At 39.1% G+C, this 24,674-nt stretch overlaps 2 protein-coding genes across 6 annotated transcripts in view; one reads left to right on the forward strand and one right to left on the reverse strand.

The window, feature by feature from the left end:
- Nucleotides 1-293: 293 nt before the first annotated feature.
- THAP10 (THAP domain containing 10) lies at nt 294-9,678 on the reverse strand. The gene is made up of 3 exons (XM_040493135.1): nt 9,148-9,678; nt 1,717-1,864; nt 294-1,608 (listed from the first exon to the last, which is right to left on the reverse strand). The coding sequence occupies exons 1-3, from the start codon at nt 9,574-9,576 to the stop codon at nt 1,412-1,414; spliced, it is 774 nt and encodes a 257-aa protein (XP_040349069.1). The 5' UTR covers nt 9,577-9,678; the 3' UTR covers nt 294-1,411.
- Nucleotides 9,679-9,958: 280 nt separating this feature from the next.
- LRRC49 (leucine rich repeat containing 49) overlaps nt 9,959-24,674 on the forward strand; it is a 149,617-nt gene continuing 134,901 nt past the window's right edge. Inside the window, exons 1-6 of one of the 5 annotated variants that reach the window (XM_040493129.1) lie at nt 9,959-10,187; nt 10,844-10,900; nt 13,085-13,172; nt 17,905-18,102; nt 18,455-18,557; nt 22,492-22,695. In XM_040493129.1, the coding sequence (XP_040349063.1) occupies nt 10,140-10,187; nt 10,844-10,900; nt 13,085-13,172; nt 17,905-18,102; nt 18,455-18,557; nt 22,492-22,695 (698 nt within the window). In that variant the 5' untranslated portion in view covers nt 9,959-10,139. Of the gene's footprint in view, nt 10,188-10,843; nt 10,901-13,084; nt 13,173-15,509; nt 15,730-17,904; nt 18,103-18,454; nt 18,558-22,491; nt 22,696-24,674 lie in introns of those variants that run through there. The other 4 variants (XM_040493130.1, XM_040493132.1, XM_040493131.1 and 1 more) reach the window with 4 other exon arrangements.

The raw sequence follows: 24,674 nt of genomic DNA on the forward strand, positions 1-24,674 counted from the left end.
GTTCGGGCCCCGCATCGGGCTCTGTGCTGACAGCTCGGAGCCTGGAGCCTGGAGCCTGCTTTGGATTCTACATCTCCCTCTCTCTCTGCCCCTTCCCCGCTCATGCTCTGTGTCTTTCTCTCTTTCTCTCAAAAATAAACATTAAAAAAAAATTAAAAAAACAAAACAAAACATAAAACATAAACAGTCTTAAAACATAAAACAGTCATCTCAAAGTCAAGCCAAAGCAGCAATAATAATAATAATGATAATAATAATAATAATGCTAAATGTTTACACAACGATGTTCAGGCTCACAGCTTCTACTAATATTTTGTTTGTTTTATTATTCTTTTTTATTAAAATTACACTGTTCAAATTAAGTCACACATGAAATTGGCTTTGGAAGAAAATCGCTTTGGTATATCGTTTAAATCTTCTAGGATACAAAGCATGCAAGTTCTTCCAGTCATGCACAACAAGACATGTGAGGTATCAAATGGACATTTGTTTTTATTATTCTCACTAGAAGACTGGAGTTCTAATAAGTTTCTCAGAAACCGCTGTAACAAATTTCTTCATGGTACAAAACTGGCATGGACGTTGTCCTGATGGAGCAGCTAAGTTTCACGTGCTTACTTCCCAAATGTGGAATTCAGTAGAGTGGTATCAACAGAGGAAAACCTAATTCCTGAAGTGGGGATGATACTAGAAATGTACTAATTTTTTTTTTTTGCATGATGTTAATAATTTCAGTGTTAAATGAATCAAGCTCATTGGTTGCTTGCAATAGGAACCAATGCAGATTTCATCAACAAGATAATCTAAGTATATGAAATTCTGTCTCTGTTTCAATTAATTCCCTTCGAATATCTTCTGCACGAGTCATAGCTTCACCAGAAATGTGCACGGGGACTGATCCCCAGATTGAAGAGTATTACAAATGGACAAACTAATAAATATACAACATAAAAAAATCATAATCAAGGGTAAATCTCCTGACTCTACCCCCAGGTCATTTAATAGTATCAGACTTGGCTGTGCTTACTAGTATCTTCAAATTTAGAATAGTGACATTCCAGCTTATAAATGTCAAATAAGTCCCATATGGGTGTTGCTTCTGCAGTAAACTTAAATATTCAGTGCTTAATCTTGATCTGGAAATGTTGCTATTGTGGTTCTGTTTTATAATCCGATTTCCACGGAGGATTAAAAAGAAAAAAGAAAAAAAGGTGCAAGTGGGAGGTGGGGAGATTTGTGGACAGTATTATCTTCATTATCTTGGCAGGCGGGCACATTTTTGCCTTAGAGCTAAACAAATTTTGCTGATCCTCAACTATTTCAAAGCGAGAGAGCTATGGGAACAAAGAAGTAATGATGTGAGCAAAGATGTGAGAACCTACAGCACGTCAAGTCACCTGATGTTGTGTTTTTAACAGGATTCTTCTTTCACCTGCACAGCAACGTAAGACAAATCGCTCTGCTCACTCTCAAGGTCCCAGTCTGCATCTGTCTCTGAGTCACTGGAGTAAATGTCAAAGAGAGAGGCACTTCCAGACCGCAATTCATCTGTCTGAGTAGTGGCATTACACAGTTGTTTTCCAAACACTTTTACCTTGGCCTGAATACCTGAAGGGAACGAACACAATCGCCTATGAATGACACTTGGCTTGTCATGTATCTTTCATATACAAAAGATTAATTCAATTATAAATGAATTGAAGAGTCAAAACGTACCAACACTTCGGTGAGGGGGCCTTTTCAGAGAAATCTGCGTACTTTTATGCACTGGACCTTCTTCACAGTGAGTAGGTACTGAAGTGACACCAGGAGATAGATTATCAGCGCGGACCTGTGTTTGCGTAATTTCATTTTCACATGTAATCTAAAAATATGAATCAGAGGAGAACTATATCAAAGGTAAGCCTAAGTAGTATGGTTTTATCTTTCAAAAGTGAGAAGTAGTAAAAGACTATAAATAATAGTTTTCAAGGTCACATATTAGGAAGACTGGAATTTGAACCCAGGCAAGCTGGCTCCATAGTCCAAGTTCTTAAGAACTCTGCCATACTGTTCCTTACTATTTGTAATCACGAATTGCTAAGCATTCTGGTCAAACCGCAATCTATAAGCTAGTAAGCTATTTGCTTACAACTCATTATTTTTCCCCCTAAATGAGTTGCTGTAAGAGATACTACTACTAGCATTAAATTATTGGATAGTGTAGCAGTAGCATTACTCTAGAAAACCCAATCATCGGTCCTTTACACCTTGCAGAGAAATGCTTTAATCCAATAATATGATTGGCTTTAATGTTTTTATGCTTTCCTGAGGAAAAAAAAATACAACATGAAATGGAAATTTTGACTCTTGGGGGAAGTGAGAGGTAGAAAGGAGGAGGATTTGGATACTTAGAAGGCAACATACGACTGAGTACCTAGAAATAATATGGAAGAGGCTAAGAAAGGATATCTGGAATGTGTAAGGGGGCCTGTGAGAAGAAAAAATAAGACGTGATAAAGAAACAAAAACGAAATTTGGAAAGTGGGTGATGGGCACTGAGGAGGGCACCTGTTGGGATGAACACTGGGTATTGTATGGAAACCAACTTGACAATAAATTATATATTAAAAAAAAAATTAAAGTACTTTGCAGTTTTATCTAGTGGCCTGGTAGTGACAAGTGCATTCAGACCGCTGAAAAAATATTTTAGCTGGCATCTATGGTTGCTGTAACACAGCAAGACATTAAAGATACTTTTGTGAAGAGTCCTTTTGTAACTAATAATTATAATTATATCTAATATTTATATCTAATTATATCTAATATTACTGAGGACTTAAATCAAAACATAGGTCTTACCTTTATTTGTGTTTATAATTATGACTAATTTCCACTGGCTATATCTACTTCTAAGCCAAGCCAAAAGTCTACAATAAGTTCATTATTTCTTTACAGAACAGATTTATGCTTGATAAAAATGGCATTTTAGTTATTTACTCAGGCTTTAAAAAATAACCTCTGTTCCCATTAGAGGAATACATTTTTTTTATTTTAATTTTTTTTTCAACGTTTATTTATTTTTGGGACAGAGAGAGACAGAGCATGAACGGGGGAGGGGCAGAGAGAGAGGGAGACACAGAATCGGAAACAGGCTCCAGGCTCTGAGCCATCAGCCCAGAGCCCGACGCGGGGCTCGAACTCACGGACCGTGAGATCTTGACCTGGCTGAAGTCGGACGCTTAACCGACTGTGCCACCCAGGCGCCCCGAGGAATACATTTTATCACTGAGAAAAATTTGCATGCAGAGAATAAACTAAAATAAACTAAAAATTGGCCATAATCTCTTTATCCATAGCTAACAACTTTATGGTTTGGAATATTTTTGGTCTTTTGCTATTTATTTTTTTAAAAATTGGGATAATCTGTTTTATAACCTTTTATATATCCTTTAATACATCACTTTCCCCTATAATATAGCATGTTGCTATATTATTAAATAATCTACATAATTTTTGTGGCTGCATACAATCTATTGTACAGATATACTATAATTTATTAAAATAATCTGTATTGGAAACCTTTGAACATAAATCTTTCGTGCACATATCTGATTACTTCTTCATATTAAAAGGTTAAGAAGCAGAATTTCCAAATATGTATTGATCAACTGGAACATGTGTCAAAAGAAAATATTTGAAGTGAGGCAGAGAGAGACAAAAGGATGGAAAATATAGAAAAGATCACAAGAGACAGCAGCTAAAATGAAAAAGTATTGTATATGATATGAATTGTAGTCCCAGAGAAAAAGGGAAAATGGGACAGAAGCAATATTTGAACAAATAACATCTGAAAATTGACTAAAATGGACAGAAGACATTAAGACACAGTTTTACAAAAGTACTATTTGTATTAATCAAAATAAAAACAAAGGAAGCCACACCTATGCACATTACAGTAAAGCTGGAAAACAAAGAGAAAAACTTAGAAGCAGCTAGAGGAAAAAGACACATTCTCTTCAAAGGGACAACCATACATAAGTGAGTAAGGATACAGAAAGATTGAAAGTCAAAGGCTGTAGTAAGATATACTATGCCAAACAACCTAAAGAAGGCCGATGTTGCTATGTTAGCAGTATATAACAAAAACTGTTAGAATTAGAGACCCAATATGTAAATTCAAAATCACAGTGGAAGATTTTTAACATGTCTCTCCCAGTAATCAATGCAATAAGTAGACAAAAATTCCAGAAGGACATAGAACATTTAAACATTAATAGACATATATGGAACATTGTACCCAACTGCAGAACGCACATTCATCTCAAGTGCATATGGAATATTTACAAAAGCTGACCTATATTTTGCCTAATACAAGTTTCAATAAATTTCGAAAGATTAAATTCATATGCTATATATTCTCTGGCCACACTGTAATTGACGTAGAAATCTGTAACAAAAACAGAACTATAACATGCCTGTGTGTTTGGAAATTTTAAAATATACTTCTAAATAACCCATGAAAAGATAAACTTAAAAGATAAATTTATAGTGAAAATAAAAAGATAGTTTAAACTAAATAATAATATTCTACATCAAAAACTTATGGGATTCAGTTAATGACATGCTTACAAGGGAGTTTTGGGCCTTAGATGCATAAAAGGGTATAGGAAAATTGATTAGGCTTGGTTAATTTAGACTGGAATTGACATCATGCAAAAAAGTATTCCACAAAAGATTTCTAACATAGCCTCATTTTGGGAGTCAATTTTTCCTCCATTAATACCACTCTAGGGAATTCTACAATTGGGAAATAAGCATATGAAACTTATCCCCCATGTCCATTCAAATGAAAATTCTGAAAATCGATGATCCAATTTAACTTCTTAAGAAGTTAAAGAAAGAAGAGTGAATGAAAATTTAAGAAGTAGAAAAACCAAGAGTGAACTGTAATGTAAACTATGGACTTTGGGGGATAATAATGTGTCAATGTTGGTGTATCATCCTCCACTTTGGTGGAGGATGCTGATAACGGGAGAGGCTATGCATGGGTGGGTGCAGTGGGAAAATGGGAAATCTCTCTATATTTCCCTCAAGTTTGCTGTGTACCTAAAACTACTCTAAAAACAATCTTACAAAAATAATTTTTAAAATATTGGAGAAAAGTGTTTTAAAAAATTTAGGCAGCCAGGCAAAATTTGAAGTGTGGTAATTCAGTGTGTTGTCTTCGTATAAGCAAGTTAGCTATTCTTAAGATATTCTTTGTATGAAATATCACATCTGAATATGTAAGGATATCCTAGTGTAAGTGAAGTTTTCCACTTTCTAACAAGTTTATTTAATGGAAAAGCAGATATGAAAAGATCTATGTTAACCATTTAGCTCAGTAATGTACAAATCGAACCCATCGACTAAAAACTCAAAGTTGAAAAAAGTACATGGAAGGAAAAATGATAGAAAATAATGAAAAAGAAAAAAAAAATACCAGAGAAAAGATCAACAAGGCAAAGTTTATTCTTTGAAAAGACTAGTAAAATTGATATACACGTGGCGAAGTAGATCAAAAATGCAATGAGAAAGCAAAAATTACTACATAGCATAAAGAATTTCAAAAGATAAAAGATTATCATAAGCAATTTTGTGTCAGTATATTTGAAAATTTAATGAATTTATAGGAAACACAATTTATCAAAAGAAGTATAGAAACAAAAAACTGAATAACCCTATAACTATTTTTAAAAATTGAACCCATCATTAAAAATCTTCCCACAAAGACAACTCCAGGATAGGTATCTTTATCATTGAACTATACCAAATATTAATACCAAATTTATTAATGGCTATATAATGCTCATTTATAGAAATGTTTCCAGAAAATTATATAAGAAGAAATAACTCCAAATTGGTCAGCATAATCTTGACACCAAATCTGAGAAAGGAATTTCAGGAAAGAAAGACTATAGATCAGGTTTGCAAAAATCCTAAATATTAGCAAATCAAATGAAGCCATATGTAAAAAAAGAGTACTACACTTTGGCCAAATTGTGTTTACTTCAGCCATGAAAAGTTTGATACTGTATTTCAAAACCAGGCAATATAACTCACCACGTTAACAGAATAATAGACAAAATATAGGATCATGAATAGATTCAGAAATATATAAAGCACTTGATATGATTCCACATCACTTATGATTAAATCTGTATCAAAAATTAAGAACAGAGGAGGATATTTCTTTTTAGGATAAAGAACAGCTGCAAAAAAAACCTATAGCATAAATCGTATCAAACGGTAAACCTAAAGGCTTTCCCTCAAAACAAGGATGAGAAAAGGATTCTTCATCACCTCTTCGGTTCCCAACACCATACTAAAGTGTCTAGTTAGTGTAGTAGGAATAGGAAATAGAAGCATGAACATCAAAAAGTATTTACCAACATGTTTTAGACACGAAGAAAATTCAAAAGTATTTACAAATTATTGGAATAAATAAGGTTACACAAGGTTTCTGGATACGAGGTCAACAGAAGTCAATTTATCTACATAAATATATAAAAAAATAAAAATTTAAATACTATTTATAATAGCAAAATCAAACAGGGATAAGTCTAATAAAAGATGTGCAGAACCTTTACATAGAATGCCATAAAATATTTTTAAGAGAAATGTAAAAACCCAGATAGAGGGATGCACTGTATTCAGGGATTGGAAGAATCAGTGTTGCCAATACGTTCTTTCTCCTCACATTCATTTATAGATTCAATGTAGTCCCAATCAAATCCCAGTAGATAATTTGTGGAAGTTGACAAACCAATTCTAAGATATATATGGAACTTACGTCACCTATGGTTGGATAAAAAAACAAGAATGCAAAATTGTTAAGGAAAAACAATAATCTTAGCTCTTGAAGCAAAATATCAGTGCAGAGTGCTCCTCGGGGCCCCCCTTCCCCTTGGAGATAGTCCCTAATCTTTTTTCAAACTCCCTACAGATAAGGAACATTCCATTGCATTTACCTACATGTAGCACCAAACATCCAGAACAGTGTCTACAATAGCTCCTCTGTAAAAGTTGTAGAATGCCTGGAAATTGTCTGTCAGTTGGCCCCGGAATTGAATAGTGAGTGGTGGAAGGACTCAGAGGTGGCACAAGCAAACCGTCTTAGCAATGTTACTGGGGTTCTTGGTCCAGACCTGGCTACCAATGTATTGCTGCCAACTCTAAACTCTTTTTAACATTATATACATTTAAAGTCACTACTGTGAAAACACATAGTTTCCTAATAACTCGACAAGTGTATTAATGTAATATGGGTTGTTAGAAATTCTGGCTGGATATACTAATTGGAAAATAGTTTTGGTATCTTTTCTGGATTTTCTCAACATTAGCTTTTGTTATAGTATAAAATCTTTGACTGCTTCACTAGCCTGACTCTTCTTCTCCCAATTTATATAAATATAAATATTTATATTTATCTATTTATAGATGTACCTGTATGTGCTTAGGTAAAGGTTGGATAGGTAGTGATAGTGGATAAATAATTGAAGGGGCAGATATCTTGACTGGTCTATAGCTTGGTGAGAAAGGAAACTGGCAGAGAACTGAACATTCTATTATAGTACAAAAAAGTGTTCTTATGGTCACATAATCACTCCACAATTCCATATTTATTGAATTCCTAAAATCTGCAAATTAATGTTCTAGGTACTGCCAGTACAATAATGAACACGTCAGATAGGATCCCTGCTCTCATGGAGCTTACATTCTAATGTGAAGACAAATATTAAGCGAACTACACAATTGTTTTGTGACAGTTGTGATGAGTATTACTGAAGTATATGTGCTATTGAAGCATATGAAATATATGAAGAAAGAAAGTATATAATTAGGGGGTCAAAGAGAAGGGTGTTTGAACTGATTTTTAAAGTAAAAAGACTTAATTGATGATGATGGGGAGTGGGAGCAGCATAATTGCAGGATATTACATGAAACAGCTGAGTGAGGCTTGGTTGGTAGGAAGGAATATAGCATGTTCAAAAATGGAAAAGATCAGCATGACTGGTGTATATTGAACAAGGACAGTGGCCTTGGATAGGACTGGTATGGTAGACAGGGGCAAAAAGCACACAGGGGCTTGCAGGCTGTGTTAATAATTTTGTTCTTTATCCTAGAAATGTCAGGATGCCTTAAAAGGGTCTTAAGCACCCACTCCAATGTAGGAAGCAGGTTGGTATTGCAGAAAAAAGTTTTGCTCTGACAATTAGACCTAGAGCAAATATTACAGGCCCACGAGGAAATTAGTAACCTCCAGGACTGGCATCCTTGTGTATACATTGTGAGTTTGGACTAGATGAGCACTTAGTTTCCCTTCAGCTCTAAAATTCTAGGAATGCGTTTGAATATTCAAAGTCAAAACATCAGTTACAGATCAGTTAGTTGACTTGTCTTCCCATCTCTAGAAATTGAACACCTTTTAGATCCAGTTAACAGTCCTGATTTAATCTACCTAAGGGTGATATGGCTGAAGCCTGATGATCTCAAAGAGGGCTGGGGAGTCTTAAGATGGGGAGAGGGGAAGAAGATCGTGACCAGAGGCAAGGTAAGTATAATCCACGCTTATGAGGATTACTGAAATAGCAGAAGAGGGCAAGGTGGAAAAACTGAGCTCACTTAGATGATTTAACTTAAAGGCAGCTAGTCAAGAAGAAAGAAGCGGGGTTTACCAGCAAGCCCCCTCCTCCTCAGTAGCCCCGCATCCCCTCAACCTCCCCCCTCCCCATCATTCTGGCAGTCATAACGGACATCTCCTCGAGCTTATGTAATAGGTTATGCAAAGACAGTTTCAAGCACCCCGATTCCTTGAGATCTGCCCAAATGAAACGCTTTCTATTTAAAAAAAAAAAAAAAAAAAGCCTACGAGAGTGTGTGTTTGGGGGAGGAAGAGGTAGAAGGAACTATAGTTCCAAAGTGTTCATGTTCTATAGGACCTTGAGGTCACCAACACAGCACACTCCTAATTTTACAGATGGGAAAACAGATCCTAATTTTACAGATGGGAAAACAGAACGCGTCGAGGCGAGGTGACCTTCCCCAGGTGACACTAGTGGGAGAGCCGAGCCACAGTCCGGGGGTCCTCCCGCGACCCTCGGTGGACTCCTGGTGTCCCTTTACCTGTGAAGCCGCAGCCCTCTTCCTGGCCGGGAGGAGCGTACAGGAGGCTGGACCCGGGGCGGCCTCCGCCTGCCTCACCGCCTGGGGCTCTCCTCCCTTTTCGGGACCGCCCGCTTGCTCTCTCTCTTCTTCCCCCTGGGGTGCCGGGCCGGACAGCCGGTGCAGGGTGGGCACGGCGCCCGCCACGAGCCTCAGGCGCTGCGAGAAGCGCAGATTCTTCTGGATAACTGAAGACACGTCAAAACAGGCCGGAGCGAAGTGGTCCGAGCAGATGACAGAGCGGTCGTTGCCCCCGTACCAGTCGGCGCGGCGGCCCCGCACGAAGCGGTCCCACAGCAGCCGCACGGCCCGGTCCTTGGGGAAGCGGAACAGCGACTTCCCGGACTTGGTGGTGTTGCCGCAGTGGGCGGCCACGCAGCGGGCCGGCATGGTGGCGGCCTCCGCCTCGGCACGCCCGCGGCTTCCTAGCCGGGGCGACGCGGGCCCCCTTCGCCTGCCCGCGCGGCGCAGGGCCACCGGAAGTACCGAGCTCGGGCGCCACAGAAGAGTCCGCGGTGCCTGGAGGTCGGCCTCTGCCGGCTCGCGCCGGTCCTCCCCCGAGAGCAGGTGGCCACGGGCAGAGGGATCCAAATTTCGCGCGGGCCGAGCCGAGGTGGGCCGGAAAGAGGAACGGACCGGAAGTGGTGGTTGCCACGGCCACCGAGGTGGCCGGCCTCCTCCCCGCCTCCTCCTCTCCACACTCCCGCTCTGTTTGTAAGACGCCTGGAAAGTAGGACGAGGAAGTGGGGACGCAGTGGGCCCCCACGAACATCACCAGAGGTTCTACCGACCGGGTTGGCCAGTCGATTTGAGGAGAGGACCAGACCGGAAATGGTCGTCTCCATGGTAACCCATGAGCGGGTTGCCTGGGAGATGACCCCTTTCGGTCTCTGAGTCTCCGCTGTAGCGTCGCTTCTAAGGCAGATCTAACAGATCCTGGACTGTCTCCTGCCATGATTCCCGGGAAATACCGCTCTGTTTCTGGCCGGGCTGCGAACAACGTAGGTTGGGTCTCCTACTTTCCCCTTCTTCCCATTCGTGTCCTTCTTTCTGACGGGCGTCTTTGTCCTAGGTGATGGGCTGTGTTATTGGGATCAGGACCGCTGAATCTCCTCAAGCTATTGTCTGACCGAGGCTTGAGCTTCGTGGACTGGACCAAGGCTCTTGGAGGGTATTTGATATAGAATGATGGCTATTCAAAGTCTTGTCCAGGTTCTTGGTTTCCCAGAAGGTGGAGCTGGTCTGCTGTGAAAGGCTACGATTCATTTTATAACCAGTCAACCCCCAGCCCTTTTTTTAATTAAGAAAGATTATTATTATTAATAGGCACTCCCACCTCCTTTACCTGTCCCACTGAGATATTTACTTAGACTTGACATGGCAAGTGTCAAAAACCTGAAGTGCTAAGGCAGAGGGTTAAATCGCCGCAGACATTTTGGAAAATAAATCGCAGTGAAACCTTTTAATTCTCAGTCCTGATTTTATTGTTTTCAGCAAATCCTCAGGACACGATCATTTAGCACAAACAAAAAACAAGCGTTCTATTTTATCCTAAGTTTTTGTTATGTCTTTATCTGTACTGGTTTGGGGAGGAATATGTGTGTGGGGGGGTATTTAAGTTAAGAGCATATTTGATGCTTTAATTTTTACATTGCAGGTGAACTGTGGGCTTCATCTGGTTATTCAGACATCATCGCTTCCTGAAAAAAGCAAAGTAAGATTTAAGCAGATTTGTACTTAAATTGAAGATGAATTATTTTATAATCTACACAAATAGCATGATTTAAAGAGCAGAACTAAAACTAATGTTTATTTTCTGCCCACATAAAGTCAAAAAGCCTCTTTTAAAAACTGGTTCTTATTTCACCAATTACAAGATGTGAGTTTTCCTTTCTTTTCTTTTAAATGTTTATTTATTTATTTTGAGAGAGAGAGAGAGAGAGAGAGAGAGAGAGAGAAAGAGCATGAACAAGGAGAAGCATAGAGGGGGAGAGAATCCCAAGCAGGCACCCCACTCGGCACAGACCCCTAAGCAGGGCTCGATCTCACGACTGAGAGATCATAACCTGAGTGGAAATTAAAAGTCCATCACCTAACCAAATGAGCCACCCAGGAGCCCTGAGGTTTTTTTTTTTTTTTTTTCTTCTCTTTTTACATTTAAAAATTTCTTAAATTAGGATTCTTCTTGAAATTCATGGCACATCATAGTTTGGGAAAGTTTTTTCTTTCTTAGTAGTGGGTAAAATGATGGTATGTCTTACTACCAATGGCATCTTATAATGAATAAAATGTGATAATTTAGGGGGATACATCTCCACATTCCATTTAAAATCAGGGGAGAAAATAATACATTAGCAGTGGAAATATATTAGGCTTCATGCTATTTAGAAGTTAAGATACGAACCTAAGATTCTTTTCTCCCCTAATTTGTGCACAGTATTTCTGGTGTTTCCATTACGTCTAGCTTTAGATTTGATACACCTGTTTCTCTTTCCCTCCCGTCTCACCTCAGCATTCAAACATATTTACCTACCTCCCACACTGTCTCAAGACATACAACAATTTTTCCCCGTTTGACCAAGTTGGATACCTCCAACCATCGCAATTCAGATTTTTCCTAAAAAATTGTTCAATAGATGTCACTTTACAGTTGTAAAGTGAAGGACAGTTTACAAATAACAGCATGAGGAGAGTAGGGAGGGTCAATTGGAGGAGAGACATTATTAGTCAAGGAGGCAGTAGTTGATGACATTATTATATGAAAATAAACACTGGGAAAATCGATCATTTGATCATCTTAGATAAATAGCAGTTAGCTAGCTTAATTGAAAATATTCTTTATTATAATTGGACATAATGAATTCCCTCCAAAGTTTTACTAGTTGATTTCACTGGACAAATCCTGTTCTATCATTAGAATGTACTTCTAGGAACTGTGTGCCTCATCCAAATTCTCTTCAAACCATTTGCTCCCCTCTAGGGTAGACATATGTTCTGAGAAAATACCTTTAACTCATATAATTCATAAAGTTAGAATACAAATGCTATTATAATGTTTATAGTATGTATGAATCAGAAGCATCATAGTTTTTAAGATAAGTATTTAGGGTTTTTTCTGTGACTAATCATGAGAGGTTGTTTTGATTTTGTTTTTCTCAGTTCTGCCAAATAATTTAAAATCAATTTAGAGAAAAACCTTCTTAGAAGGTTTAGATATACAATTTTATTATAAGTGAACATAAAAGAATTGTGATGATAAAAACGTAGTGATTTTTTTGCCAACAGAATTTAGTTTCTGTTGTATGTTTTTTGCTTTTGTTTTCTAGAAAATAATTCTTTTAATCATTGTAGTTTTGGTGAGGGTATGGAGGAATTGCAGGTGGTTTGGAACGTGTTTTCATTTGACCTCATGAAATCGACTCTGTGTGCATGTGTGTGTGTGTGTGTGTGTGTGTGTGTGTGTGTGGTAAGAAACACATAACATAAAATTTACCATTGTAGCCATTTTAAGTATTTAATACCATTTTAAGTATTTAATACCATTTACCACTAAATGGTATTAAATACATCCACAAGGTTGTATATCCATCATCATTATGTAGTTCCAGAACTTTTTGTCACCCAGAAGGGAGTCCCCTGTACCCATTAAGCAATCACTCCCCATTCCTTCTTCCCACCCGCTTTGAAAGCCACAAATCTGTTTCCTGTCTCTGCAGATTTTCTTATTATTAGTACTTAATAGATGGAATCATATACGATGTACCATTTTGTGTCTGGCTTCTTTCACTTAATGTGTTTTCAGGGTTCATCTCTGCTGTAACGTGTATCAGTATTGTATGTAATTTTATAATTATCTTCAATCCTTACTGTGAAATTCTTCCCAAAATATGTGTTTTAGGTTGAATTCAAGCTAAATAAAGAAACACCATCATTCCCTGGTCGACTCTTACAACATGACCTTGAAAGAAACTACTCAAGTAGGCAAGGTAGAGATCAGCTATGGTTTATCTTCTTCGGGTAACATTGCTTAATAAGTTTAACTGCTTAAATCCAAATAGACTTGAATGAAAAATGAAATGGTCCATTAACCAATGGTTAATTAATCAAATTGGTTTTGTATTTACTTAGATACGAATTGGTTTTATATACACAGCATACTAGATTATTTTTCCAATACAGAAAAAGCAGTGATACTGTAGTTTGGGGTGAGCTATGTACAACATAATGGGAAAGAATCTTCCAAATACTGTATTAGAACTAGGAAAAATGGCTAATCAATGGGGGATAAGAGTATGGGAACACAGATTTTAGGAAATAAGAGAGTGGAAAGAGTGACAAATCACAAGTAGAAAAGAAAATCTCTTTCTTTCCCTTACTAGTGCATATAATTATGGATATTTTATATCAAAGGCCTTAAACTTTAGTATGTATCCCCCAAGATTTTGTTAGAAAGGCAGGTTCCTAATACTCCCCTTCCTTTCTTCCTCTTCCCCATTCTGATTTTGTGGGTCCTGGGTGGGATTTGGAAATGTGCATTTTAATGTCTTGAGTGATTCTGATGGATATGGCTTGTAGACAACGCTTTGAAAAACACTGCCTTATATGATCTGGTCATATTTCTGAAATGTATTTTTCAGTTCAAGGAGAAATTTCCTTTAGTACATTTGAGTTGTTAGTTGGTTGCTGACAACTGCGAGCCATCTGTAATGGGCTAGCTTGAAGCACTACAGAATCCTTGTATACGAACCACCCCCACCTTCTAGGAGTTTGTATGAGAGTGTTGATCAGTATAGGCACGTCTAGACTGTTCATCTCATTACTATATGAGCATGTGGTCATTTTGAATATTTAATTAGTTTTCATTTTTTGTTTTGTGGCTTCAGGACCTTCTTGGGCCTGTCTCATCTGACATATGACTTTTCTCTTTCCTGTATCTTGCAGTCTTGTCTTGGCCATGCTAGACATGGGATCAACCTAACTGCAGTCCCACACTGCAGGAAGCATCTGTCTTTCCCTCTTTTGTTCAGTTCAGTACATGTCCATTGAGTATGTACCATGTGTTCGACAATGTGTTACGCACAGAGTTACAGACGTGAACCTGAAAATTCTCAAGTAGGATTTTCTATGTTTGCATGGTGAATTTCCTTCATATTTTTGCTAATAATATCTTCAACTTATTTTCTATGTCAGGAGTCAAACTTACATACTTCTCCCGAGCTACTCTTGAGTTAGAAGAGTAAGTTGATAATGCAGATTTCTGGATGACTGGCCAGGTTAAATTTATTTAAGTGGTAAGGTGTTACTAGATATTAGTAATGGGAAAATAGTGTGGAACACTGAGTTTTGTGAACCTACCAGAAGAATAAAGTTTTATACATAAGTGATGACTCATAAGATACAAAATTCTCTAGGGAAAAATAAAACCTTTTTTTTTTTTCATTGAAGGATTTTATTCAAAATCATTCTCTGGAACAGGCTACTCATTTGTACCCAGTTGTTTCTAAATGTGCCTCCTCCATAGTTCTAGGCAGTTTCATGCAAAGAAGGCTACATGGCGTGTAGCTGTTTTCTCGACTTTTGTACTCACCATTCTACCTGCAAAGGCATAAAACTTTGGAGAAATTATAAGTAGCACTTTATCAGGAAAGTTTGGGAATCTTTATCGAATAAACTGCATCTTGATACCCAATCATTATAATTAATTTCACTCCATTTCTTATTTTTCTCTATTTTTCAAAATTAATTAAATGTATATGGTAGCCTGCCAGCATAAATTAATCAATGATACTCTCAGTCTAAAGGAAAGAAGCTCAATTTTTTATTTGAGCTGGTAAGTCTAAAACTTGGTATGTAATTTCTTTTGGGCTTTTTGGAATAGTATTAAGAGTTGATACCTGTATCCTTGAGATTTTATAAGAGCCATATATTCCGGGGATACAATAAAATCCCAGTTAGCCAGAGTTTAATTTGTTAGATCCCTTAAGTAAGAGTTCTAAAATATGTATAGAGAGAGGAGAAGGCAGTGCTTCAGTCTTAAGATCATAATAAATCAGTGGAAAATCTAGAATCAGAATCTCAAAGATAAGGCTGAGTGGACCCACATATCTGACCATGTACTGTATCACTCATCCATGTGTTTTTTTCCATCCATCCACTTCCCCATCCACTTCCCCATCCATTGATCTGTCTGTCTAGGGTGCAGTGCAGTAAAGATTCTCACTGAATATAGGCCTTTATTGAAAGAATGCTCAGCACTTTTATACCAAAATACAAGATTTTGATTTTCTTTTTTTTTTTTTTTTTTTTTTTTTTAACAGAAATAGTATATACTACCCTTGATCTTAGCCAAAAGGCCGAGAAGCGATCACGGAAATAGTATATACAAGATAGATTTCCAGTTAACGCTTAGTAAATTGGAAAATCAGTTAATTTACAGATTGCTTACCGAATTTAGAGGTGGCCAAGAATATAAAGAGTGTAAAATGAGGTCTGTGTCCCAAAGAGTTTATAAATTTAATTGGGAAAACAAGGGCTTCATATATGGTCAATTAAATAGTGACATATGAAATAATAACAGGAAATGTTTAATTAAAATGTTGCCACATAGTAATGTGGTTTATATGTAGGGTGAAACATCCCACAAAGATATATGGGTGTTTGATCCACAAATATATGTGCATTTATGTGGGTGTTTATATATCCACATAAATATGTGTATGTTTCAGTCATAGTTCATTCTGGTTTCCAGTCATTCAGAGGATCTTGTTTGTGGGTTTTAAGGCCTTTCTCCTAATCGTTCTCATTCTATACTGTTTATTGTAAGATATGTATCTTATCTCTATGTATATCACACTGATCATGATAGTAAGCTCATCATGGGGATTAGGATTATGACTTCTGCATATAATAGGAGCTGAAAAGTGTGAGGATAAAACTCCTTTGTTCACTAAGCATGACTGAAATTACCCTTTGATTATTTCCTCTATACCTCAGGTCTTTTGAAGTTTAAATCTGCCTCTTAAACTGAGGATTGGTTTGAAACCTTAACAAAATAATTTTAAAAATCTAACTCTAATGCTAATAAGAAAACATTTGTCCATTGTTTGGAGTTTTACCTTTATAATCTTTAGCTGACCAGTTACACCTTAATCAGTTAATTCTGAGACTAATTTTTGTTTGTTTTTGTTTTTTTTAACCATCTGAATTTTGATTTCCACATCAGTTTACTGAATCACGGTTGCTTTCCTATTCTGCTAGGAGCCGAATCCTATCCCAAGACCGGTTCACTGGCGAACATGATGTCAGTTCTGAATGCGTATACTCTAGAACCTCATTGTTAGCTGTAGTGATGTTTTGTAGAAGTTAGAAAAGTGGAGTATTAGCAGTGATTATTTTGTGCAAGAAGCTAGCTGTGTGATACTTTGGTTTATACCTTGTAGACCTATGGAAGCCAGCAGATACCATTGCTTTACAGCTTTTTAATACTATCTATATGGAACTTGATTTTAATTTGCCATCATATTATCTGATGGTCTCCCCAAAAGTATGTTAGCTTTCTAGATTTGCTTTTATGATTTTCTCTTGTTGGTCCGTTTGAGCAGAATTCTGTGGTAACCATAGTTTCCTTTTTACTGCTTATTGCTCCCTCCAGCATCAATTGCTGCTTTTAGGAATGTTGTCTTTTTTTTTTTTTTAATTTTTTTTTCCAACGTTTATTTATTTTTGGGACAGAGAGAGACAGAACATGAACGGGCGAGGGGCAGAGAGAGAGGGAGACACAGAATCGGAAACAGGCTCCAGGCTCTGAGCCATCAGCCCAGAGCCCGACGCGGGGCTCGAACTCACGGACCGTGAGATCGTGACCTGGTTGAAGTCGGACGCTTAACCGACTGCGCCACCCAGGCGCCCCAGGAATGTTGTCTTTATAGGAGAAAATACAGTCGATTTCTTCTGGCGTTCAAACTGCCTCCTTTAGCCCATTACTCAAATCCTACCTCATCTCTGGAACTTCCCAGCATCTTTTCCTGACCATTCTACATTATTCTGGGTCTTTAGAATATATCCTAACATCCACCTCCCACCGAACCCGTTTGTAGCCGTCTTCTTAAGTGAAAAATAATTGTCACATTTACGTGTGATTATATAAGAGACACCATTTTTTTTTTTAATTTTTTTTTTTTCAACGTTTATTTTTGGGACAGAGAGAGACAGAGCATGAATGGGGGAGGGGCAGAGAGAGAGGGAGACACAGAATCGGAAACAGGCTCCAAGCTCTGAGCCATCAGCCGAGAGCCTGACGCGGGGCTCGAACTCACGGACCGCGGGATCGTGACCTGGCTGAAGTCGGACGCTTAACTGACTGCGCCACCCAGGCTCCCCAAGAGACACCATTTTTATTCTGCATTTTGTGTATAGTTTGTTAACTTCATATGTGTTTGGCCATTAGGTTGAAAGCTACTTGCTGGCAGTCAGGTTAATAGGACCGCAGCCTGTGCACCCCATAGGAGTGTCATACCCTGTGGACCCTAACTACGATTGTACAGCATTTATCCACATCCATTGGTCTCTGCAGTATTTTCAACTAATAGTAGCTGAACGTACACAGAAAAAGTGACGATGCCAGCTTTACATTTGCTCTCCCAGACTACTTTCTCTGTATTTCCAGTAGCAAAGTCATGTATTGTGTAGCTTTGTGACCAACTTTTTGATATTTTGAAGGAGATGGAAGAGTAATAAGCCCTTCGCCTCGTAATAAATCATCATGCATCTCGTCCACAACAAACGTGACAGATCTATGTGGGCTGGAAATGAAAACTACCATGAGCTCCTTATCAGCATTTGGAGATTCTTCCTTTCAGACACCTTCAAAGTCCAGAACCCGGCAGGGCTGTCATAGTGCTGGCCCAAACGTATCTGGTAATGAGGGACCGCCATGTCAGTTATAAGAGAGTTAAATTTTAGTACGAGGAGTCAGCCTTATAAAGGGGTAAAGATAACACTAGAGTTGTTCTGTACTCTCAGCCAATCTCTAGGGTGAGGGAAAAATGATTTGGTCTATACAGAACGTATATGCAGAATACATAGTTGAGGTTTGAGGAGGAAAGAAACAAACTCAAATGTGATCATTTTAAATGTGGAGAGCTATGGAAACTGTACTTTCCAGAAAAGATATTTGTAGGTGCCAAAGTTCTCCAAATATAAGATGACTTCAGTCTTGAGATTTTAAAGGTTTTTCTTAATCAAGTAATTTGCGTATCGTTTTCAATAGGTGATCATATTAATCTGGCGAGCTCATCAATGCCATCATTTCCCATTCTCCAACGTTCTTCTGAAGAGAAAATTCTTTACTCAGACAGGTTGACCCTAGAAAGGTGAGGACAATTTATTTTATTTTATTTATTTTTACCAGATAGTACATAAGCCTGGTACAAGTTTGGAAAAGTACAAGTCTCTCTCCCTTCTCCTGTTCTCTAGCTCTTCAGTTCTCCCACGTGCGTATAAAACTGTTACCACTTTTTTATTTATCCTTCCAGGGGTGTGGGGAGGGATTTTATAGCTGTATAATGTAACAGAGCTTACCTATATCCTGAAAGAGTAGTATGGTAATTCTGGGGTATGACATTGATAAAAATGGATTTTAGGATGGAAACACTTTATCACATGGTCCTCGTATGGGCCCTTAGGGCCCTATCCAGTTACCTCACTGGTCTCACCTCCTCCTAATCTCTCCTTCATTCACTCTGCCACATTTACACCTACCTCCTTGCTGCCCCTTGAATACACCAAGCATGCTTACACCTCAGGGCATTTGCACTTGATGTTCCTTCTGCCTGGAATGTGGTTCCCCCACGTATCAGTAGGCTCACTCCCTCACCTCCTTCAGGTCTTCACTCAAATGTTATCATGCTGGGGACGACCTTCCCCGGCCACCCTGTCTAAAGCTACTATCCCTTCCACCCTGCTACTCCCCAGCCCCCTTCTCTGCTTTATTCTTCTTCTTAGTCCTTATCACTTTCTCACATTAAATATTTTACTTATCAAGTTTATTGTCCATCTCCTCTTACTGGAATATAAGCTCCACAAACACTGGGAGTTTTGTTCAGTTCTGTATCCCCAGCCCCTAGAACAGAGCCTGAGGGAAAATAGACTAAAAAACGTTGGAATGCGTGAATATATTTAGGATTTGATCCCTAGCTTTAAGTCTAGGAAACCCTCTGGAATAGAATGGTGGATGAAGCACCCGTGCCCTACCTTAGTGCTATGAGCAGCCTAGAGGAGCCATCTCTGCCACGCATACCTTTAGCTTCGCGGTGCGTTTCCAAGAGCAAATTGGTAAGCAGACTTCTGACGCTGGCAGTGCCTGACAGTAAATTGTCATGGACCATTTGTGTCTGGTTGGGAGAAAGCTCTCTGGAGGGCTGTTGTATTGTAGGCAGAGCACCACTTGAGGGCACTAATTCTCGTGCCAGGTTGGCAGTATTGCTGGGTTTTGTGATCTAACGCCGTCTAATGTTTGTGACTCTTCCGATACCATTTTAACGTTTTGAGGGATCTTCTGGAAATTTTCATCTCTGTCTTTACAAGCCCAGCCAGGAATAGTACCTCAGCCCTGCAGTTGCGTGGGCCTTGATACTAACAGGAGCCGGTGTTTGTGAGGCCGAGAGATAACAGGTCAGGCACTTGTGTGGTAGCTTGTGGTGGTTCAGGCAGTTGTGAAGATGGTCCTTGTATCATGGGCATCTGGGGGGAAGAAGCCGGCTGGTCAGGTGGAGACTTGCTTACCAAGGAACGGCAGGACCGAGGAGTCGGTTCGGTTTCAAAGGCTGGGTGTGAAATGGCAGGATCGCAAAGATGCCATAAGCTCAAGCGTAATTTGATCAGTACCAGGGTGTGACCAAGAAAGTGGGGCTAGCAGCAAGAGCCTTAGGGATCATTATTTGAGAGCCAAGGGTAGTGGCCGTGGTTTCCAAAGGCAGATCTTCCTCACTGCAGCTTCTGAGCCAGGAGACTGAGGGGTCAAGAGGAGAATGTAGCCTGAGAAGAAATGCTCGGAGAGCTAGGCTCTGGCTGTCCTGGGAGTTAGGGTAGGCCAGGAGCACCAGGAAGGCAGCCTTCCAGCACCAAGCAGGAAACACAGAGGCAAAAGGACAGTCCAGTAAACACCTGGTATGGGGCAGGAGGTGTAGCAACTGGGCGATTTTGTAGGTAGGATGACCCCCGCGGAGAGCACTGCCTTTTTATGTGTGTGTGTTTGCTTGGTTTGCTGGATGGCAGGGACTTAGGGGGCTAAGGGGTAGACGCGTGAGCCTTGGATCTGGGATTTAGTCACTGGATTTGGAATCTGAGAAAGTGACTTTATTTTAAGCTACAATAGTTTATGTAAGAGGGAGGTCCGAGATTATTTATTTTCTTTTCTCAGTAAAGACTGACTCAGAACTTGGATGAACTAGAAGCTGGGGGTATTGGTAAGTTTAATTATGAGAAACAGACGAAGTCTGGATGAGGAAAAAATGAGACAATATAAGTTTTTTGCTAAGTGGGTAAAGATATACATTTTAAACTAGAATATTTGTAATTTATTAATTTATAACTGATGAAACATGGAGCAAAATAGTATATTTGAATGCATGAAATGAATTCAAAATACTAAGCATACGTGAAAAGAATTCAACTATTATCTGTTATGTTTTACTTTTCTTCTATTTTAAACTGATTTTTTCAGGGTCTGTATTTTTTTTTTTTTATTATAAAAAAAAATTTTTTTTTTTTTTAATTTTTTTTTCAACGTTTATTTATTTTTGGGACAGAGAGAGACAGAGCATGAACGGGGGAGGGGCAGAGAGAGAGGGAGACACAGAATCGGAAACAGGCTCCAGGCTCTGAGCCATCAGCCCAGAGCCTGACGCGGGGCTCGAACTCCCGGACCGCGAGATCGTGACCTGGCTGAAGTCGGACGCTTAACCGACTGCGCCACCCAGGCGCCCCTGGGGTCTGTATTTTTAAACATCATACCTTTTTTGTTTAATTTTTTTTTATGTTTGTTTGATTTTTGAGAGAGAGCACGCGCGCTCACGCGTGCGTATGCGCGTGTGGGGGAGGGGCAGAGACCAAGGGAGACACAGGATCCGAAGCAGGCTCCAGGCTCTGAGCTGTCAGCACACAGCACATGCGGGGCTCGAACTCACAAACCGTGAGATCGTGACCTGAGCCGAAGTCCCATGCTTAACCGACTGAGCCACTTACTTAGGGGCCCCTAAACACCATATCTTTGTTGGCCATTAGCATTCAGTCATTTCCTTGTGCTAATCACTCTGTTTTCTCTAAATGAGGTTGATTCTGATCACTTCCACAGTTTTACTCATGCTTCATTTATTTTCTTTAGAGATTCTATTGACTTGATTTTTACTGAAAGGAAATAGTTCTAAGAAGTCTCCCCATTAGAGTTGTTCACATGCTGGTCGATAGAGCCACGTTTTCCTTGAACACTGTTGAAAGTCTCAGAGTAGAATCCCTCCTATCTGCCGTATGTTGCGCTAGTAGAATTCTTAAAGGGCCCTGCACATATTTACTTCACAAGTAATATATGATAGCTTTTTGCATAATAGAGACTGAGTCTTTCAGATGCAGCTAGAGGCGTATATTAGTAAAGGTTTCATCGTATCCTTTAGCATTCTAAATGTTCTGCAAAGTCTAGAGTTAATGTTGAATGTGTAATCATATTTTTAAAATCTAAGTTTCTGAGGACTACTTTTCCATGCATGGATTTCAGGATGAAACTGTTTCCATCAGGTGAACTGTAGACGGCCGAATTTCTTCCTCTTCCCAAGATGTCATTCAGCTCTAGAGTCAGTGATTCTGTGAGACACCTGTATATATGTGTTTTGTTTTTGTTTTTGTTTTTTTTCCTGATGACTTAGTTGCCTGGGAGGTCTTTGTATCAGTGGATTCACATCAAGGTCATTTCTCTGGGTATGTGATGTGGCTCTTTGAATCATCTCAACTTTCACCACAGAAGGCAATTACATTGAGTGTTTTCTGATGTTAAGTCCATTTTATGTGAAATAATCGATATTGGAGATTTTTTTTAATATAATGAGAGCTTAGACTTAATTTGGATAAATGCCTTTGGCAAAGTACATTGTCTTTTAATAGAGATGATTTACAATAGTTCCTGGAGGCAAGAAGTGGTTGTGTTTACCTTTTTCTCCTCACAGCATGGGAGCACAAAGATACTATTAATAACATTCTTAAGAGGAGGCAGATTGTCACATTGAAACCTTATTTACTTTCAAAAATGTTTTCTAGGCAAAAGCTGACTGTGTGTCCTATCATTGATGGAGAAGAACACCTTCGTTTGTTGAACTTTCAACACAATTTTATAACTCGGATCCAAAATATTTCTAATCTACAGAGGCTAATATTCTTGGATTTATATGATAACCAAATTGAAGAAATCAGTGGGCTTTCTACTCTGAGATCCCTCCGTGTCCTTCTGCTGGGAAAAAACAGGTAATCTTTGTAGAGCATATTTGTTTATTTACTTAGGGCTAATGTTGAGTCTCCTGGTGTTCAGATAACGTGTCAGAATTGAATAATACTTACGAAACTAACAGGCTAAAATTTGGAAAGAGTATTTGCGTGGATTAAGATTCAGTCATAATTTGTCTTAGGAGATTCAGTCTAACAGCCAAACCAAATAATATTTATTGAATGCATATTTTATTATTTCCATTGCTTTCCAGTGCCATATCTTACATGGAAGTGAATAGCAAACTTTGGCCTTAACTTTATGTTTTCATGGGCTATATTATGTAAACATGAGTAGTCACTTCAGGCTTATGTGTTTCACTTGTAATTCTCAGTGCTTGACTGAGGGTAGATATTTGATATTTCGTGCTTGTCAAATTACTGATTGATTCTTTTTTGGATGGTGTTTTCAGTATGTATTTAATATTATATCCTTTATAAACTTCCCCAGTTCCTTTAAACATTTTTTTCTTTATTTTTTTGAGAGAGAGAGAGAGAGACAGACAGAGCATGAGCTGGGGAGGAGCAGAGAGAGAGGCAGACACAGAATCCAAAGTAGACTCCAGGCTCCAGGCTGTCAGCAAGGAGCCTGACGCAGGGCTCGAACCCACAAACCGCGAGATCATGACCTGAGCCGAAGTCCGAAGCTCAACGACTGAGCCACCCAGGTGCCCCGCCCCAGTTCCTTTTATAAGGCTCTATTGTGTAGTGCAGTTACACAATTTCTGACTAATTTCCTTGAGATTTGTCCATGATTTTCTCTCCATTCTGTTTTACTAGTTTTTGCAATGCCTACAAAGAAGGGCTGTTTAGCAAACCCCAAAATGATTTTTGTATTATCAAATAATGAATTTTAAATACAGCATTATATCCAAGCTTAGTTTCCATACCTTCTTCCTTCCGGGGTGCGCCCCCCCCCTCCCCCCAGCATGGATCTTGAATTACCTCTTTATTCTCACTGGCTGGTGGTAATAGTAAGGTGCTTTTTCCAAGATCATGTCCCAGAATTCTAGGCTCTTGTCTCTTCTCTGTGGTTTCTGTCTCTGTCTCTGTCTCTCTCTTTTTTTAATATATATATATTTTTAAGTTTATTCACTTATTTTGTCAGAGAGAGACGTGGGAGGGGCAGAGAGAATCCCAAGCAGGCTCTGTACCGTCAGCAGGGCCGGACGCAGCGCTCAGTCTCACGAACTGTGAGATCATGACCTGAGCCGAAACCAAATGTCAGATGCTTAACTGACTGAGCCACCCAGGTGCCCCTTTTCTCTGTGGTTTCTCGAAGGTGCCCACCAATGTAGTTTATCGCCTATACTTGGTTCAAGCGTCAAACTGAGCATTATGGTAGCTGGACGGAATTTGGGGAAATTATAGAAGCGTGGAGTATTAGAGCTTGAAGTGACCTCAGAGATCAACTTTCTCATTTCACAGATGAAGAAATGGAGATGTAAAGTGACTTTTGCAAGGTTGGATATGTAGAAACTGTACACAGTAAGAGTATGCCAGCGGAGTAGTTTACTGGGTAAAGTAAGAAGTCAACTTTTCACACATTTAAGGCATTCTCTCCTACGTGCTCCCTGTTCGCTCTCCCAGAGATTTCTTAACTACTTTCTGAGCCTTGGAGTTATTGATCTGTCTGTGTGGCTTCTATTTATTCTTTAGTAGCATTGCCTTTGGGCTCTTCCTTCAGTCCCGGGGTAAGGTGCTTCATAGTGACATTTTTAATCTCCTTTGCTAGTTTTATTTATTTTTATTTTTAAAAAATTTTTTAATGTGCATTTATTTTTTGAGAGAGGGAGAGTGTGTGTGAGCAGGGGAGGGGCAGAGAGAGAGAGAGAGACACAGAATCCGAAGCCTGATGTGGGGCTTGAACCTGTGAACCACGAGATCAGGACCTGAGCCAAAGTCAGACGCTTAACTGACTGAGCCACCCAAGTGCCCCTCCTTTGCTAGTTTTTTTTAAC

This window comes from Herpailurus yagouaroundi, unplaced genomic scaffold (genome assembly GCF_014898765.1).
Source record: "Herpailurus yagouaroundi ecotype Mexico unplaced genomic scaffold, PumYag 184, whole genome shotgun sequence".
Classification (NCBI taxonomy): domain Eukaryota; kingdom Metazoa; phylum Chordata; class Mammalia; order Carnivora; family Felidae; genus Herpailurus; species Herpailurus yagouaroundi.

Excerpts from the sequence above, each read along its gene's own strand:
- THAP10 (XM_040493135.1), bottom strand. The coding sequence starts at position 9,576 with ATGCCGGCCCGCTGCGTGGCCGCCCACTGCGGCAACACCACCAAGTCC. Across the intron at positions 1,865-9,147 it reads AGAGGGCTGCGGCTTCACAG|ATTACATGTGAAAATGAAAT; the intron begins GTAAAGGGACAC and ends TCATATTTTTAG. Across the intron at positions 1,609-1,716 it reads GCCCCCTCACCGAAGTGTTG|GTATTCAGGCCAAGGTAAAA; the intron begins GTACGTTTTGAC and ends CGTTCCCTTCAG.